This window comes from Fragaria vesca, linkage group LG4 (assembly GCF_000184155.1).
Source record: "Fragaria vesca subsp. vesca linkage group LG4, FraVesHawaii_1.0, whole genome shotgun sequence".
Taxonomy (NCBI): domain Eukaryota; kingdom Viridiplantae; phylum Streptophyta; class Magnoliopsida; order Rosales; family Rosaceae; genus Fragaria; species Fragaria vesca.
The window spans coordinates 14225288-14244838 of NC_020494.1; the positions used below are offsets into that span (position 1 = coordinate 14225288).

Sequence of the window (19551 nt, forward strand, 5' to 3'; positions counted from 1 at the left end):
TTGCGGTTTGAGGTTATAATTCGACCGATTTAAATCGAACTGCACTGAATTTTTTTTTTTTTTTTAGGTTTCCATTGTGGAATTTGGTTTGTAATATATAATAATTTCATTTATGTTCAACTTTGTAGTTTGCAAGTTGATGTGTTTACATAATAGTTGATATATAATGATTTGTTAAGTAATCAATTATGATGTTTTTGTTAGTTGATTGATATTTGGATGACATTGCTAGACTTGCATGGACTCTAAATGCACTCAAAATATTTTCATGCCTTACTGGAATTATTAGGCAAAAATTTGGACATGTCTTTGTTGTTGAAATAAATAAATCGGTCCACACTGAAACCGACCCGCACCGCACTGAATAATTACGTAACCGAAATATTCTAAAACCGAAAAAAACGATGTGAATGCGGTTTGAATTATTGTAAAACCGAAATAATCGGTTCGGTTATGGTTTGAGCCTCAAACCGATCCGAACCGAATCGTGCCCACCTCTAAGATTGAAGAAGGCTATGTGTGCTTGGGGAAAGAGAAGAATCTTGAATGTTTCTTTTGTTTTCCTTCTCTTTTCATTGTCTTACGCTGTTTTGTGTTTTTAAGTCGTTTTGCATTTTTTCACTTATTACAACTTTTTTGTGCGACAAACTCAGAATCTCTTACCTACTAAGGAGAGACTATACCGTTAGACTAAATGGTACTGGGCGAGCCTGCTCAATTTATGGTTCTAGTTTTTGTCTATGATTAAGTATCGATTTTGAAATTTCTATAGTTTGTGCAATGTGACAAAATAGTCGTTAATCCAATGAGATGAAACCTTTCGACCAACGTAACCACAGAACATGCAGGAAACCTTTCAACCTATTCGATTGAACTTTATTTCTAGCCGATTAATCCAATGAGAAGAAACAAAAGGTCATTATACTTGTTTGCTAGCTTGTCCTCACCAATTCGCCATCTTTCTCAAGGAGTATGATCCTGTCTTCCATAGGACCATGACCGTTACCAACTAGTCTATAAGTCTATAACCAATCATTCCAATATTCTATATATGTATATTCTCTTTTACTAAGTAAGCGAGGAATATGTCTGTGAGCTCTGACTTGGTTGGTTAAGGTCTTTAACTGATAATTTTGAGGTCATGGGTTCAAACCTCACGATATATTTAGAGTGTGCGAGTTATTAATAAAAAGTTTTTCTAAAAAAAAAATAAAAAAAATAAGCGAGGAATGTTGGTCACCGTTCTGTTCTTGACTCATCTACTAGACTACTATTACCTTATGCATGATCTTCATTTTCTTAGCAGTTCATTATCTTTTTCTTTTGAGCAATACTAATGCGCGCTTAAATAGGTCTGTGTGATATGAGTTTTTACTTAAACTGAAATGCATGTAGTACTCAAAAATGGGGGGACTGCCTGGTTGGTCTTTGTAGAGATATGCATGATAATTTGTATGTAGGTTATCAAAATGATGAAGAATTGCATACCATGAACAATTGGATACACTGACTAGTGGAATCATGCATGGATGATTGCATGGAATGTTGGATGTTGACCAGTTGATACTGGTCGTAGTCCTCGATCGATCGTGGCTTAAGATTTAAGAATGACATTTGAGAGACAGTGAATAGATGAGGACAAGAAGGCAAATCTTTGTTCTCTTCCTATTTGAATGGATTAGGACCGCGCTCAGTTAAACACGCCAACCAAAGCTAACCCAACCTATCTAGAGAAGTCATCGGGAGATATATATACCCTTCCTTCAAGGAGGAAGGAATTGTCGCCAGAGTTCCACCCCTAGCTAGGTTTATAAAAATAAAATAAAATAAATTAAAAAAAGGAAAAAGAAATTTAGGTTTCATACTTATAATCTTGAGTTGTGGAAGCCCTAATTATCAGAACTGTACAATCTTCGTAGTCGTAGCATATATCTAATGGCCAGCATAATCACTTTTTCAAGGATTTAGATTATCATCATCACTTGAAAGAGCGTAAACCTAGTCACTCGATCCATAAATATTCAGTGGATACTTAATATATCCAAATATATGAATATGAAATGTGAATATAATTACATTTAATTGCTATTTGCAATTTCCATATGGCAGAGGAGACAATATATATACTGATATAAAAAAAATAAAAATAAAAAAATAAAAAAAGGAGACAATATATTGCCCTCGTGAATTATGATCACCTATATTATCACAAACTCGAATTTTTCTACTATACATATGTGTATAGCATACATCAAGACGGCTCACGGCTTGATGTATGTTATACAAATGTGTATAACAGCCGAACCCCACAAACTCATCTAATTTCAATTCCATCATTCCACATCACCAAAGGCTTGGAGCAAGGAGGAGGAAGCACTCACCATCCATGATATTGGAGACCCATGCATCTCCAAATCTTCACTTCCATCGATCATTACTCATTTCTAACTCTTTTGCTCTTTAATTTTGATGTATTTTTTAATGTTGGAATTTGTTTATCATGTTATGACTTAATGTCACAAAGCAAGGAATACATGAAGTAGGATAATGCAACAAAAGAAAGACAAAAAAAATAAAGGTTAAGCAACCATTTTGTTTCCCCAAGCAGTCAAGCTCGATCATAACCTAGTTCTTCTAGCGTAAGCGTTCTTCAATCTCCTCCAGAAATGCCTTCAGATTTTTGTGAGATGAACCACCTTCACTCACAGCCTCTCTTGCCAGATCCTTCCATTTCTTAGCGTTCCTCCTCATCTTATCACTTTCCATCACCAAATCCAGGCACCTCTTAATTTCCTCACCCACAACAACACCCTCCTCATTCCGTTCCACCCTCACTCCTGTCTTCCACGAGTCCTCTATCAACTTGGCATTTGTGCCTTGGTCTGACCACTGAGGAAACGCCACCACCGGAACCCCGCAAACCAAACTCTCCAAGGTTGAATTCCAGCCGCAATGTGTAACAAAACACCCTAATGAAGGATTTGAAAGAACCTCCACCTGACTACACCACGGGACTATCATCCCAAGCTCTTCTAGTTCCGCTCTACAACTCAGTTCCTCTTCTTCTTCTTTTTCTTCCTTACCTTCTCCCTTCTTTTGGTTCTCTCTAATCACCCACAGAAACGGACGTCCACAATCCAGCAACCCTTTTGCAAGTTCCTCCATTTGATTCTTGGATAGCACGGAAATGGATCCAAACGAGACATAAACTACCGACTGTTCAGGCTTCGAATTCAGCCATTCCATGTAGGAGGATTCTTTTGCTTTCTGGAAAATATCGCATCCGAAAGATTTATCAGATGAATTCTTGTCGTCCAAGAAAGCAGACGGCATCAAAGGGCCGACTCCAATCAAGTTGTACTTGTCGATTGCTTTTAAGGCCCCGGGTTCTAGTGCATCAAATGTGTTCACCAGTATGATTGGCTTGCTTAGTTTTCCAAGGTCCTCGAACTGATCTTCGAACATTTGGATAACCAAACGATGTATGATAGGACTCGAAGCTAGAATGAAGGAGGGAAGGTCGCGGCTCTTGAACAATAGAGGTAATCCTGGTAGCTCTAGAGCAAAGGAAGGGTCATTGTTATCGGCACCGGTATTGTTCTTGATTAGATCTTTGTAGCCGTTGAAGTAATAGTAGTATATGTCGAACACTGTGGCCGGCTGAATCCAAGCGAGAGCGGTCGGGAGGTGAAGCTCAGTGGCCACTTCTGCGACCCAAGAGAGAAGTAAAGTGTACACTATGCAAGTGTAAGGGCGGCCCTCGTTCGCACCAGAATGGACTAGACCCACAATCGCTTGCGAGCTTCCATGCTTTAGCTCATTAAGGACATGCTGCTTATCATCTTCAGGCTTCACCCCATCGTCGTACCCGTCAGAGAAGGGAGAAAAGGTCAAGCCACTAGGAGTAGTTGAACCGTTGGCCATGCGGCGGAGGGCAGAGACAGCGGTGACAAACGTGACATGAGCGCCGGTGGTGCGGATGAGGCACTTGGCCAATTGGAGGGCGGGATTGATGTGGCCTTGAGCTGGAAATGCTATCATGATGAAGCGATGTTGAACCATGGTGGTGGTTGTGGAGTCTGGAGTTAATTTGTGTAATATAATTAGGTCTTAGATGTACAAATGATTGGTGAAGAGAAAATGGAGTGAAACTCAAAATGATATTAAGAGATTAAATAGTTCGAGAAGGACTAATTTCTGGTCTTGTGCACTCTTTTATCTTTAAATAAGTTAACAATTATGCGAGGTGATATAGATATAGATATAGATATCTCTAGCTGCGTACGTATGTTTATAACTTTGTGATAATTAGTAGGACATGCATGACATGATCGTCTTACCTAAATTTCTTTTCGTTCACCAATTAAAATTGATCATCATTTGGTAACACATGAATGGATGGATCCGACTAGCTAGCTAGCTAGGTTGGATCGATATGGTTTGAGATAGAATCAATGACAACGTACAAGTGAATGCCAAGTGTATGATAAGTATTGTGTAGTTAGCTACGCGACTATAGTTGTCTGGTACCAAACATCAGATTACAATGGTGTCATTATAGTGAAATGCAAAGCATAATGCTTGAACAAAGAATATTTCTAAACAGAAACATTGCCGACCGCACTGACTGGCTAATTTGATGCTTGGACAAGCCCCCAAATTGTCTGCAGTTTGCTATCAGAGATCGAAGAGTGTAGGGATATATATGGTCTCTCTGTCAAGGTGAAGAAACTGAGACTAGTCTGCCGCGGTACTGCTGGGTCAAGTCGTGAAAGATCCGGTGAATCGAACTTTAGCGGCCATCTTGATTGCATTTACATTTGGTTAAGGTACAACATGTAAATGAACCAAATCGCTTTGACCTAATTAATTTGGACAGAGTCGACATTACTGTAGTTCTATCTCACTATCTGGTCCAAGTTTGGCCTAACTTGATGCATGCCTAGCTAACAACTTTCAGTATTAGGATCAATGGGTCAGTTGGTTCGTACGTAAATACAGATCAGGATCGGTAGCTTATAGATTTAGCATTTAGGAGCATCGAGAAAAAATACGAACTCAGTTTATGGGAGCTTTGATCTGAAATGAAAATGGTTAGCTTATGGGAGCTTTTGCTCAACCCATTCAATGTAACTTCTCAACCCATTCAGCTGAAAGTGGCATGGGCATCTGTTTAGCTCTTGCTTGTATTCTACCTGTGGAAACTGAACCGGATACATGCATGCATGGAACTGATGAAAGTACGTAGCTAGATTAATATCAACTCTAATGAAACTTGCTGTAGTGAAGTGCGGTACGTGTTTCAGTGTTTGGTCGAATAAAGACCCTCATGCACATTGATGAAAATCCATTTTGTATGGAAATGCATGTTGGTCGCTATTGTTTAGAGGAAGGGCCAGAATGGCTTAAGATGTCGATTCAAACCGACGACTAATTAATTTGAATTTGGGTGTTCACTATCAGGCACTGATCGATCTTGGCAATTGATATGGTTAAGTATCAGGTATTATTAACTAATTTTGAATTTAGAGTGTTTATCTAGAAAATTAAGTTTTTACTGGTTCGTGCATGCATGCAAGCATACAAAGATATCGATCCTGTCGAAGAGAGCATCAAGAGATGTTAACAGATGCGCATAACTAAAGGAAAGAAAATGATAGAATGGAAAAAGCTAGGCACACTAAGCAATCATAGTCGACGTACATGCATTAATCTTTAGAGGCCTAGGCTAGAAAAGAACCATCTCCAATCTGATCCAGAAACACCTTCATATTCTTGCCAGAAGAGCCACCTTCACTCACAGCCTCTCTTGCCAGATCCTTCCATTTCTTAGCATTCATCCTCATCTTATCACTTTCCATCACCAAATCCAAACACCTCTTAATTTCCTCACCCACAACAACACCCTCCTCATTCGGTTCCACCCTCACTCCTGTCTTCCAAGTGTCCTCTATCAGCTTGGCATTTGTCCCTTGGTCTGTCCACTGTGGAAACGCCACCACCGGCACCCCAGAAACCAAACTCTCCAAGGTTGAATTCCAGCCGCAATGTGTCACAAAACAACCCAATGAAGGATTTGATAGAACCTCCACTTGACTACACCACGGCACTATCATCCCAAGCTCCTCTAGTTCCTCTCTGCAACTCACTTTGTCTTCTTCTTTCTCTCCGTTCTTCTGGTTTTCTCTAATCACCCACAAAAACGGACGACCCGATATCAACAACCCTTTTGCAATTTCCTCCATTTGAATCTTGGACAGCACGGAAATGCTCCCAAAGGAGACGTATACCACAGACTCTTTTGGCTTTGAGTTCAGCCATGCAAGGTACGCTGAGTCCTTTGATTTATCAAATAAATCGCCTCCGAATGATTCATCAGATGGATCCTTGCCGTCCAAGAAAAAAGAGGGTATTAAAGGACCGATTCCGATCAAGTTGTACTTTTCAATTGCTTTCAAGGCCTCCGGCTCCAGTGCATCGAACGTGTTCACTAGGATGGTTGGCTTGCTTTCTTTTCCTAGTTGCTCGAACTGTTCTTCAAACAATGGCAAAGCAAAATCGTACGGATTCGAATTGGAATCCACCATGAAGGAGGGAAGGTCGCGGCTCTTCAGCGATAGTGGCAGTCCCGGTAATTGTACTCCATGGCAAGGATCACAATTGTTAGTCATAGCACTGTTTCTAATGAGATTTTTGTAGCCGTTGAAGTAATAGAAGTATATGTCGAACACTGTGGCGGGCTGAATCCATACGAGCGCAGCCGGGAGTTGAAGTTCACTCGCCACTTTCGCCACCCAAGAGAGTAATATGGTGTACACTATGCAAGTGTAAGGGCGTCCCTCATTAGCACTGGACATCACGATATCTGTGATTGCTTGCGAGCCACGGCGCCTTAATTCGGACATGTAGTGATGTATGTCAATATCCCCGGGCTTAAACCCGTCGTCATAGCCGTCAGAGAAGGGAGCAAAGGTCAGGCCACGAGGCATACTTGAGCCATTGGCTATGCGGCGGTGGGCAGATAGGGCTGTGACAAACGTCATGTCAGCGTCGGTGGTTCTGATGAGACGCTTGACAAATTGCAAGGAAGGATTGATGTGGCCTTGAGCAGGGAATGTGACGAGAAGGAAGCGGTGTTGTGTCATGGTGGTGGTTGCGGTTGTGTAGGCGTGTTATGCAGCGTAACATATATATGTGTTTGGGTCCTCTGGGATGTCTGGTGCAAAAATTGTACCAGGTATTGATTGGATGGCTTAAGATTGTTGTAGAAGAAGTATTGATGTTGGGAGATGCAAGATGTAAGGGGAAGATAGGAGAGCATGTCGAGAGTGTAAATATAAATGGATGGGGTGAGAGATGAGAGAGAGCAAAAATGTCGTTTGGGGTGACAAGGCGGAGACAAGAAAGATGAGAAGGCTAATTTGTGGTGTTGCGGACATGAGGCTTCTTCTGTCACAGGTGGTCGGACGTGGTAAGAGACAGAGCGAGAAAATTCATTATTGACTATTACTGACTGGTACACATGCATTGATGCATGCAACTGAATGATATGACTAACAAAACAAAAGTGGTGGTCGGCAAATTTGAATTCATAATAAAGAGCCCTCATGCGTATATTACAAAAGATATTTTGTATGGAAATACATGATAGTCGTTGTTGCATGTTTAGACAAAGGGCCGCGCCAGGATGGCTTAGGAATATGTCGATTCAAACCGATCGACTAATTAATTTGAATTGTAACATTTCTTCTCATATATAAACAAACAGTTGAAAGTCGATTTCTCTAGGCATGAATTTGGGTGTTCACTATTAGGCACTGATCATTGGCAATTGATATGGTTAACTGGTTAAATATTAACTAATTTTGAATTTAGATTGTTAATCTAGAAATCAAGTTTTTACTGGTTCGTGCATGCATGCAAAGCATACAACATGCAAAGCATACAACTCAAAGATTGATATCCCTTTCACGAGAGGTATACCTCATTGAATTTTTTGAGACGATATCAGCCCCACACTTCAGTTACTAGATTAAGCGTCTCCAATGTCCACATATCAAAAAAGAATTTTCTTCGCCAGAAATAATTCTACGTATCAATTCGCCAATGCCCGCTACATTTTTCTCCAAGAAAATATTGGTTTACAATTTCTATCAACTCAAACTATTATTTCATAAGATGTTAACAGATAGATGTTAACGTGCATGACTAAATAAGAGAGAGCGGAAAAAGGCACACACTAGCTAAGCGAACATAGTCGTTAACAGACGTACATGCATGAATCTTTAGAGGCCTTAGGCTAGAAAACAACCATCTCCAATCTGATCCAGAAACACCTTCATGTTCTTGTCAGAAGAGCCACCTTCACCCACAGCCTCTCTTGCCAGACCCTTCCATTTCTTAGCATTCATCCTCATCTTATCACTTTCCATCACCAAATCCAAACACCTCTTAATTTCCTCACCCACAACACCACCCTCCTCATTCGGTTCCACCCTCACTCCTGTCTTCCAAGTGTCCTCTATCAGCTTGGCATTTGTGCCTTGGTCGGTCCATTGTGGAAACGCCACCACCGGGACACCAGAAACCAAACTCTCCATCGTTGAATTCCAGCCGCAATGTGTCACAAAGCAACCTAATGAAGGATTTGATAGAACTTCCACTTGACTACACCACGGGACTATCATCCCAAGCTCCTCTAGTTCCTCTCTGCAACTCACTTTGTCTTCTTCTTTACCTTCTCCGTTCTTTTGGTTTTCTCTAATCACCCACAAAAACGGACGACCGGATAGCAACAACCCTTTTGCGATTTCCTCCATTTGAATCTTGGACAATACGGAAATGCTCCCGAACGAGACGTATACGACAGACTCTTTTGGCTTTGAGTTCAGCCAACCTAGGTACACCGAGTCCTTTGATTTCTCAAATAAATCGCCTCCGAAAGATTTATCGGATGGATCCTTGCCGTCCAAGTAAGCAGAGGGTATTAGAGGACCGATTCCGATCAAGTTGTACTTGTCGATTGCTTTCAAGGCCTCCGGCTCAAGTGCGTCGAACGTGTTCACCAGGATGGTTGGCTTGCTTTCTTTTCCTAGCTGCTCGAACTGTTCTTTGAACAGTGGCAAAGCAAAATCGTAGGGATTTGAATCCACCATGAAGGAGGGAAGGTCGCGGCTCTTCAGCGCTAGTGGCAGTCCTGGTAATTCTACTCCATGGCAAGGATCACAACTTTTAGCCGTAGCATTGTTTCTGATGAGATCTTTGTAGCCGTTGAGGTAATAGTAGTATATGTCGAACACTGTGGCCGGCTGAATCCAAACGAGCGCGGCCGGGAGGTGAAGCTCACTCGCCACTTGCGCCACCCAAGGGAGTAGTATGGTGTACACTATGCAAGTGTAAGGGCGGCCCTCGTTAGCACTAGACACCACGATATCTGCGAGTGCATGCGAGCCACGGCGCCTTAACTCGGACAGGTAATGGGGTATGTCATCCCCGGGCTTCAACCCGTCGTCGTAGCCGTCGGAGAAGGGAGCGAAGGTCAGGCCACGAGGCTTGCTCGAGCTATTGCCTATGCGGCGGTGCGCAGATAGGGCCGTGACGTACGTAACTTCGGCGCCGGTGGTGCGGATGAGACACTTGACAAATTGCAAGGAAGGATTGATGTGGCCTTGAGCAGGGTATGTAACGAGAAGGAAGCGGTGTTGTGTCATGGTGGTGGTGGTTGCGGTTGTGGAGGTGCGTGGTGCAAAAATTATACGAGGTATGGATTGGTTGGCTTGAGCTTGTTGTAGAGGAAGTCTTTGATGTTGGGAGGTGCAAGATGTGAGGTGAAGATAGGAGAGCATGTCGAGGGTTTATATAAATGGATAGGGTGAGAGATGAGTATGAGCAAAAAGATGACGTTTGAGGTGACGAATTTCAGAGGCGGGGACAAAGAAAGATGAGAAAGGCTAACTTGTGGTGTAGTGGAAGTGAGGGTTGTTCTGTCACAGGTGGTCCGACGTGGTTAGAGACAGAGTAAGCAAATTCAGTGACGATTACTGTTTGGTACACATGCGCACAACTGCATGATCTGCCCTAGCTGCTAGTTGGGGCCCTACTCTTTTAGTCAATTATTATATAAGATCGGATCGGATTGGGTTAGATTTTAGTGTCACAAAAAAAATGAATTTTTTTTTATGAAAGAAATAATAGTTCATTAATCAAAAGAACAAACCTAGTTACAAGCCTACACGCGCAGCCGAGAAACTACAAATAACAAAAAGTATAAGTCTTCAACTCGATTAAACTATAAAGAATGAGAGAAAACCAACAACTCGCTATACTATAAACTGAAAAACTTACAACCGAAAACATAAAAGCAATGATACCAATCAATCTACCACACCCATCAATCGTGTTTGCTAGCATTGTCGTCGCAATTGCCCCAGCTGTTATGAAGTAGTGAGGAGTACTAAATCGGAGCAACACTGCCCGAGTAACTGCTGTCAATTGAATCTCAATACACATGTTATAAGAAAACCTACGCTCTAAAGAAAGAGCTTCCTCAAAATAACACCATACAAGCCATCATCGAAACCCAAGCAATGAAGTAGTTGTGGCTAACGAAAGACGACCGAGAACAAGAACAAGAACCAAGAACCATAACCATAGAAAATGGGAGGGTGATGAACCCACGCGTGAGCACCTATAATCTAATAAAACAAATGAATCTATATATGTAAAAAGATTTGTTTATATTACCTTGATTTAGAGTGTCTAAGGCGAGCTTAATTTGTGTTTTGTTGTAGCAAACCTGTTACATAGTTACAATCATCTGCAACGAATGATACTAAAGTGAGCGTTTAACTAATACTTAACGTTGCGCTTAATCCCAACAATGTTTTGGTTAATCTATATATCAATAATTTGATTCAGTATATATAGATATGCACGTACGTGGCTTTAGAGTTTAAGACCCGTCAGCTTTATTTAATTACTAAAGCCATCCACTAATCAGACAAAGATAATCATTAAACAAAGATTCTTCCTAATCCAAAAAAGCATCGATCGAATTGATGCGTGGTGAAATTTAATTTGTAAATATTGGACGTACGTGCTTAGGTCATGGCCTCAAATCATATCATATCTGCTGCCTGCTTCTACAGGTTGATATATAATTGCATGATGTGATGCTAAAGAAACATACAATTTCAAAAGGCAAGAGAAAGCGACTTAACATATAATGCATAGCTGAAGAGCCAACTGAGTCGTCAAGTTTCTATGGATTTAATTTCTTCAATATATTGTACGTTTTACTATGGCATGATTGCGCTGTACGTACGTTGGTCCATTGTATTTCACACAATGCTCAACCTGCATAATTACGTACCTTGTAAATTTTCCTCACTTGAATCACCGCAGGGAAGATCTCCGCATCCTTACTTAATTCTTTTTTCAAAGAGATCTATCAGCACTTGAATCACCGTCGATGAGATTGAGAACATTCCTACTCACTAGATTTTTTCTTCAAAAAGTGCCTCACTTAGATCTTTCTAAAAGAGAGGTCTCTTCACATGAATCGCCTCGGAGGAGATCCCGAATTCTCATAACTGATCTTGATTATGCTGATTCGTGTACTGGAGTTTTGTTGCGGAAAAACATTTGTTCGACATGTTACTTTTTCAATATTGTTAATTAATGATAACTATATATACTAGTTACAACTCAACTACTAAAGGGTAAGGCTAAGATGTGTTAATATATATGATGCATCAATTTTGTCCTCAAGTTGTAAAATGAGTTCTCAAAGTAGTAATATTAATCTTCAAAGTTGTAATATGAGTCGTTAAAGTTGTAAAAAAAAAAAAAATTAGTTACAACATTAGTCCTTATTTGCCTTAAAGTGGTAATTGAGTTATCAAAGTTGTAATATGAGTTCTCAAAGTTGTAACAATCTTTTTTTTAATCACTTTAAGGACTTAATTACCACTTTAAACACACATTTTACTACTTTAATGACACATGATTACTAATGTTGTAATTAGGACTCATATTACAACTTCGAGGACTAATATTACTAGTTTGAGAACTCAATTTACAAAGTTGATGCATCACATCATTCACATGCATTAACACATTGTAGAATTTTCACTAAAGCGCATATATATTATTATTAATGATAATGGATGGTGAAACTTTACAATCTATCATCCTATATTTCATTTCTTGTGCAACTTGAATTCTATTTTAAATGTTGCAATTTTTTTTTTATCAAATATAAACAACTAATATACTACAACGACTCAAAGAGTTTATTCCTCTCACTTATAAGGAGAGACTTATGTAAAAAAAGTAGGGTGTAGGGTGTAGGGTGTGCTAAATGTTGTTATTTTAAAGGGAAAATGCCCATTTAATACTAATTATAACCCTTCATTGCCCATTCTAATGACAATCTTTTCGATGAGCCTATTTGAATGAAAGTAAACTCTTTTTGTACCCAAATGGTCAAATTTTTACTAAAGTCTTAACAAACTATATTATTTTAAGACTATTTTACCCCCACCTCTTGAACATGAAAAGACTTGGCCGGAACCTCGGACTCCAGTTGCCGGCCGCTAGACTCCAGTCACCGGAATTTCTCTGACCTCCGGACTCCGGTCACCGGAATTTATCTAGAAACCAGTTACTGACACCCACTGACCAGTTACTGACCCCCACTGACCAGTTACTGACCCCCAGTAACTAGTTCACTAACCAGTTATTGACACCCAGTAACCAGTTCACTAACCAGTTACTGATAGCTAGTAACCAGTTACTGACCCCCACTGACCAGATCAGAAGTCACACTTGAGCTTTCTCCTTGCTATTCACTGCGATAAGAACCTGTAAAAGAAGCAAGAAACATATCAACATTACATACTGAACCATGCCAAGTCCCTTACTAAACTAGGTCTCATCTTCTGAATTGAACTCCAGGACATAAATCATATAGAATTAACTTTTCAGTACAATTGAATTACTAGAATCGACGAAAATCAACAAGGAAATGAACTTCTAAACCAAAATTAATACAGGAACACTCCAGAATCAAAATTAAGAACTTAGCAAATCGAAACCTAACTATAAGCCAAAACTAAGATAAAATTAGAAACAACAGCAATCCAAATCGCTCTAACACACTCCATCACCAAAATTAAGCAGAATCAACTCTAATCCATAAATCGTAACAACTCAAATTGGAAACCCTGACCTGCTTAACGGCCAGAAGCTCGCCAGAGCCGAGATTCATGCCCATGTAGACGCGGCCGAAGGCGCCACAGCCGATCAACTCGCCATTGCGCCATCGGATCAAAGGCGCGGTCTCTTTGGAGACGAAAGAGGACGGCGGCGGCGGCGGGGAGGTTTTGGAGAAGACTCGGAATTTCCGAAGGGAGGCGGTGATCTTGTCGACTAGGGTTACCGGGGAGTCGTCGGTGTCCGGTGGCCGGAACACGAGTGATCGGCGGACTGATCCAAAGATGTCTTGCATTTGCAGTGGTCTGAGATTTTGAGAGTGAGAACAAGGATTTGAGGGAGAGGAGGGAAAAAGGTGGGATGAGTTTATCTTACTAACCCTAAACCTTGTCGGAGCCGGGGATGAAGCGGTGGGTGGGCCGGCATCAGCAAATGAGGGCGGCGGCGAAGGAGAGAGAGTGAGAGAGAGGAAAAAGTTTAAGATCGTAGATGAGAGAGAGAGAGAGAGAGAGAGAGAGAGAGAGAGAGAGAGAGAGAGAGAGAGAGAGAGGANAGAGAGAGAGAGAGAGAGAGAGAGTAGATGAGAAAGTTTTTAGATCGGAGAGATAATATGGGAGAAATGTAAAGTCGATATTTTATTAAGAATCATTGAAATGGGCCATGTAAAAAGATTTTCATTGGATTAGGGTTTAAAAATCCTATTTTTGAGTATTTAGGCATTTTCCCTATTTTAAACAACGTAAAAATTAAGAAAAAAGAAAATGCGATGTGGATTAAACGAAGGAGATCGATGAGAATTCCATCCCCGAGGTGGATTTTCCAGTTTCTTTATGCTTGACCCGTTTTGCAAAGGCCCAAAAGATCCAGTATCACTTCTCCGGGTTCCCGCTAAAAATCACTGCCCCCTCCTTAACTTTCCCGCTCTCTAAAACCCCCCTCCCTTTTCCTCCACCAAACCCTCATTCTCTCTCTCTCTCACTGAAGAAGCCATGGAAGCAAATCGAAATCGAACTTCCAGGCCACCTTTGGGCACCTGCACCCGCAGCCAGTCCCAGATCCAGCTCCACCCCACCCGCTCGGGTCGGGTCATCAACAGCCTCCTCACCGCCTCCGGTACAGACCGGAAAAGACCCAGACCATCCGATTCTTCCGACGGCGACGTACTTCTCAGCTCTCTGATTAAGGATCTCCGTGTCAAACGAGTCTTCTCCCAAACCTACAAGCCGCCCGAAAATCTAGTATCCGGCACCGATTTCTGTTTGCCTGAACCGGAGGATAATTCAAAGGAGTCGAAGACCGAGAGTAAGGAGCCTGAAAATTTGGGATTAGGTTCCGATCTCGGCGGTGCATCCGGTTCCCATCCGGATTCTACGCTGACGTCATCACCTGAGGAGAAGGCGAATGGAGTTGAGCTCAAAATCGATAGCGAAACCAAAACGGTGTGTGCTACTTTGTTTTGTTACTAGTATTGTTTACATTTTTGCTGGATTTTAGTTTTAGTTGGAAATTTTGCTCATAGAAATGAAGATAGGATTTGTTACGTTTGTGGCTTATACATGATTATGAAACAGAATGGAGTGTTTTTACTGTTTACTGTCTTACTATTTGTGCTAATGGCAGGTTCTTAAGACTCGAAAGAGAGTGTTTAAAGCTCCCGGCTCGTTTAGTTATAGAAGAATGCTTCCTTATCTGAAGGATATCACCCAGGACAACTCTTGTAATTGCTTTGCACTCTTACCTGGTTCTTTTATAGAAATTGTAGAATGCATAAAGTGATGTTTCATTGTGTAGAAGTGTGTTTGGTGGAACTAAATGCTATGTACTCGCTATTTAAAATTACAGGCATGCTAGAGTTTTGTGAACTGCCGAATCGTGGTGAAGGTTTGGAAGGAAACAAGCTTGTTTCTGATAACCAAGAGACTTATCTACACCAATTTACCACGCAGAATTTCTCTAAAGAGTGTCATACCTTTGATTCTGATACTCAGCTGGAGACTGTACGAGTTCCTTCCCATGTTCCATCTAATGGTGATCACTTCAGCTCAGAATCTCCTGAATATGTTTCGAAATCACCACCTACAGTAGTTTCTGATCAGTGTCCGCCAAATCCTCCACTTGATGGACATAATGAGAATATTGATTTGGGATTATCTTGTGAAGTTCAGAAGTTAAATGTCTCGGAACGTTTTTCCACTTCAGCTATGGAGGATTCTCAAGTTAACACGGATGCTGTAATGGTCATGTCAACTGATGGTAATCCACCAGTGGAGAAAATGGGGACTGCTGTTAAGGATGATATTTTCTCCTCTTCCGTAGATCAAACTGTGAAAGATATAAATCCCCAGTCTTCTTCAAGCATGGATGAGAGCTATTCATGTAAGGATAATGAAGTGGTTCAACACAAGGAAAACTCAAAACAGGCTCAGTATGAAGGGATTGAAAATATAGATATAGGGTATCCTTGTGATGTCCGAAGTCAAAATCATACAAATGAGCAGAGAGTTGGTAATACTGAAGAGGTTTTGAATCAGATATGTGACTTGCATGAAGAATCTATCCAGATGACACCGCCAGATGCTGAGATACTTGATAAACTACAGGTGGAAGTAAAAGTAATCGGTAGAGCTGAATATGTTCATCCGAGTACAGATCAAGGTCTTGGGAAGCCAAGCAGTGGAAATAACTATAGAGATGTTGCACAGGTTGATCTTAGGCATGAATGTAGTCCAAAGAGAAAACTAGTAAGGATCCTAAGAATTTTGGAACTTTTCTGTCTATTTGTTATCTGAGAAATATAATTCTAACTTTTAAGACATTCCTGTACTAGGAAGAAGATATTTGTTTAACGATTCTTACAAAATTTAACTTATATGTCTGCTAATAATGGTTTTTGTGGTTTCTGTTTCCACAACAGGTTTTAAATCCTTGTTCAAGGCTGAAATTATTTAAGAGTCCGGGTTCAGTCAGCTACAGAAGATTACTTCCGTTTCTTATGGATATGGACAAAGGTAACACCTGCCACTTTCCTACTTCTATTCAAATTTATATTCAAAATTACAAATAATTGATAGTTCTGAAAAGTTGGGGCCTTGAATGGAAATAAGTTAACCTTTCTTAAAATTCATTTTCGTAGGTGCTTCAGTATCCAGTCACTCTGAAAGTACCCTTAAGGATCTGGTACAAAGGCAACCCTTGACTCCCTCTCAGCTAGGACCTCCAATGGAGATATCAAATGTTCTTTTGTTTCATGCAGAGCCTGGCACACCAACACCTCAATTGACAAATGCTAATGGTTCATCTAATATTGATGGGCCAAATATAATATCTCCTGAACATGTCACTGGATCTCAGATTCCATCTAATGTACAAAAGGAAGTGCATGGTCAACATTCTGCGTCAGATAAAAAGAGTAAATTGGACACTTCCCCTAATGTTATTTGGAATTTGGGACAGGCAGCAGAACTATCAGTCCCTATATTGGGTCCTAAGAAGGCCAAATCTTCTTCTGAAAAACCTGGTGTGAGAACATCCGGTCCAGAACTACCAGTCACAAGTGTGTTATCTCTTGGTACTGTTGACGACTGCATAAGCTCAAAAACAGCCTTAAATGGTGGTGGGAAGCCAGTTGAAGCCAATAGCTTAGGTCAAAACTCATCTGAAATTGATGCCACAGTTTCTTCAATTACTCAGGCAGTTGCAGTCAGAAAAGGGATCCTTAAAAGAAATCCACGAGGATGCAGAGGACTCTGTACTTGTTTGAATTGTGCTTCGTTTCGACTCCATGCAGAGAGAGCTTTTGAGTTCTCGAGAAATCAAATGCAAGATGCTGAAGAAGTAGCTTTGCATTTGATGAAGGAATTATCAAAATTGCGTAATTTATTAGAAAAGTCAGCTGCGACAAATGATCATGTTGTCACTTTTGATGAGGTCAGTGCTGCTTGAATCAAGATGTGGTTAAAATTTTATTTTATTACTTCCGCTTTCAATACTTTTTCTATGCTCATCAAAATCCAGCCCCTATTTATATTACTTGATGCATTTGGTTGTGCAAATTGGATACATCTTTGTTATTTACAAATTGCAACGCTTAGTTACTAGAAGAACTCTTGGTACACAAAAAAGTGTTAGAATCTTGATGCTTTGGAGTTTTAGTAGCTGGTTGAGTCTATCACCCATTTTTATCAGGAATTAATTATAAGAAAAAAGTAGATAAGATTACCTATAGGCTGCAACAGGGCTTACATTATTTTGATTGATGCTTCTTAATTATACCTTGATGGTTATCTAAATTAATATTCTTTCAAAATTATTAGAATAAAGGAGAATGGAAATTAATGATTGTTCTGACATTCTTGTAAACAACAGTAAATACCTATGTACGAATACAGCATGATGGAACAACCATGTCCGCTGTTAGTATAATACTGTTCTTACAAACTTGATATGTGCTACTGTGTCGCCGAGTAATGAGCTAGCCGTTTGCTAAATTACCGCTAGGCTAGAAAATTATTATTGTTATTTTTTATCTATTGAGGTGCATCCTCAGCAATTGGAAGGATTTTTCAAATAAAGACACATTATTAGATTGGAGGCTTATCTAATTATATCCCTTGGATTTCTCTCTAGATGAAATGGAACGTTTAAACATTGCATTGGTCCTGTAGATATTAGTGCTCATGCATTAAAGTTCATTGCTTGTTCTATTTTTGTTTCAGAACAAGTAATGCTCTTTTTTTTCTTTTCTTTTTGTCTCCTACAAAAAAAAAAAGTAATGCTCTTTTTAAGAATTATGAGATCCTTGTTTCTGAAAGTAGCTATTTTGTGCCTATTGTTTTTTTTTTTTTTTTTTTTTGTCATCACTCATATATTATTCGTTTTTCAGAATGCTCGTATATATTATTCTACATTTGCCGGAAAAGGAAAAACATGTTGATTTGTTTGCAATAACTTTATCAGAAGTATTCTGCTTTGAGTGGGGTTTTGATGTTTGAATTACAAATGACTTCTCCATGTCCATGTTTTTCAGGTGAAAAGCGCTTGCAGGGAAGCATCTGAAGCAGAAGACCTTGCAAGAAACCGTCTTGGGGAAATGAATTACGATCTCAACATCCACTGCAGAATAACAGTAAGTGTCCGCTGTCCAACATACTGTTTGAGAGTATTTCTTCCATTATTGTCCTTTTGTTTGGTTATCCCCAGATAGGCATCGAAGTATTAAATCTTCCCTAAACTTGAATTTTCTACAGTGCTTGCACGAACCAAGGGTCAAGTTTGCAAATCACAGTGAGGAAAAAGTCATTCCAAAAGCCAAGTGTTCAAGCGATTAGATAGAAATTCTCATTCTTCCGTTATATCAGTAGGTCAGTTAGTTGTCAGCTGTCACCTTGTGCATATATGCCAGATGACTTTGGTTGAATTGATATTCAGGATTTTACTATTGCAAGTGTGAAGAAATTGTATCTGTGGTCCTTGGAAAATGATTTACTTTAATTGGAAAACGAGAAGCTGGTTATAGAATGAAAAAAACTGAGATTGTTGCATAGGTCATATGTAGCCATGATACACACTTTCATCGATTCAAAACTTTAACTTAATAGTAACATCAAGTTTCTGCATAATTGTTGCTTGAGTTATTTAACAACTGTTTTGTATTTCATTTACATAACAACTGTTCTGTATTTTATTTGCATTTTGGAATTGAGATGGCTTCATAAAAACTAAAATCTGGAGGTTGGGTACCTGATAAAATGCTTCTATATAGTATTATGATTCTATGACATTCACTGAAATGATTTGAGCAACTCGTTTATTTGATACATCTCAACTGAAACTGTTATGAGAATGAAACTAGGATTGAGAGAATTGCCCCAACTACTAGTGAAGAGCCTATGACAAGCACTATCTCAAACTTTACACAAACAAAATTCTTCTCCCCCAGGAGAGATCTGTTCGCAAAACCCACCCAATTCATGATTGTAATTCTCTAGGCAATACTTGTTGCAGTCATCAAACTTGGAGCACGGCCCTACATTAAGCAATTCCTCACCAGGTATTACATCTGCAGGTATCACATCTGCAGTTGGACGGCCAGCAAATTCATTACAAACAGTTCAAATCAAATTTAATCCGTTATTCAAATATAGAATAGCCAATATTCAGAAAGGGGTTTAAGTACCTGAGCTGAGAAGAAGTAAAGAAATGCATAGGATTCCAAGGAAAAAGCATCGAGCAAAGTTGGTGGAAGCCATACTGCTAGGTTATTGCTTTGTTCACTAATTACTCGTCCTTCTATCTTTCCTCTTGCTATGATATGCGAATAGTGAATCATATAGGTCT

The 19551-nt window shown here is 39.9% G+C and overlaps 3 protein-coding genes across 3 annotated transcripts; all 3 read right to left on the reverse strand.

The window, feature by feature from the left end:
- Window positions 1-2468: 2468 nt before the first annotated feature.
- Window positions 2469-4177, reverse strand: LOC101313107 (UDP-glycosyltransferase 75D1-like). Its single transcript, XM_004296966.1, has one exon. The coding sequence runs from the start codon at window positions 4060-4062 to the stop codon at window positions 2635-2637; it is 1428 nt and encodes a 475-aa protein (XP_004297014.1). The 5' UTR covers window positions 4063-4177; the 3' UTR covers window positions 2469-2634.
- A 1546-nt stretch (window positions 4178-5723) lies between these two features.
- On the reverse strand, window positions 5724-7145 carry LOC101306231 (UDP-glycosyltransferase 75D1-like). Its single transcript, XM_004298175.1, has one exon. It carries the CDS (start codon window positions 7143-7145, stop codon window positions 5724-5726), a length of 1422 nt encoding a protein of 473 aa, XP_004298223.1.
- Window positions 7146-7997: 852 nt separating this feature from the next.
- LOC101309923 (UDP-glycosyltransferase 75D1-like) lies at window positions 7998-9823 on the reverse strand. Its single transcript, XM_004296955.1, has one exon. The coding sequence runs from the start codon at window positions 9708-9710 to the stop codon at window positions 8295-8297; it is 1416 nt and encodes a 471-aa protein (XP_004297003.1). The 5' UTR covers window positions 9711-9823; the 3' UTR covers window positions 7998-8294.
- Window positions 9824-19551: the final 9728 nt, after the last annotated feature.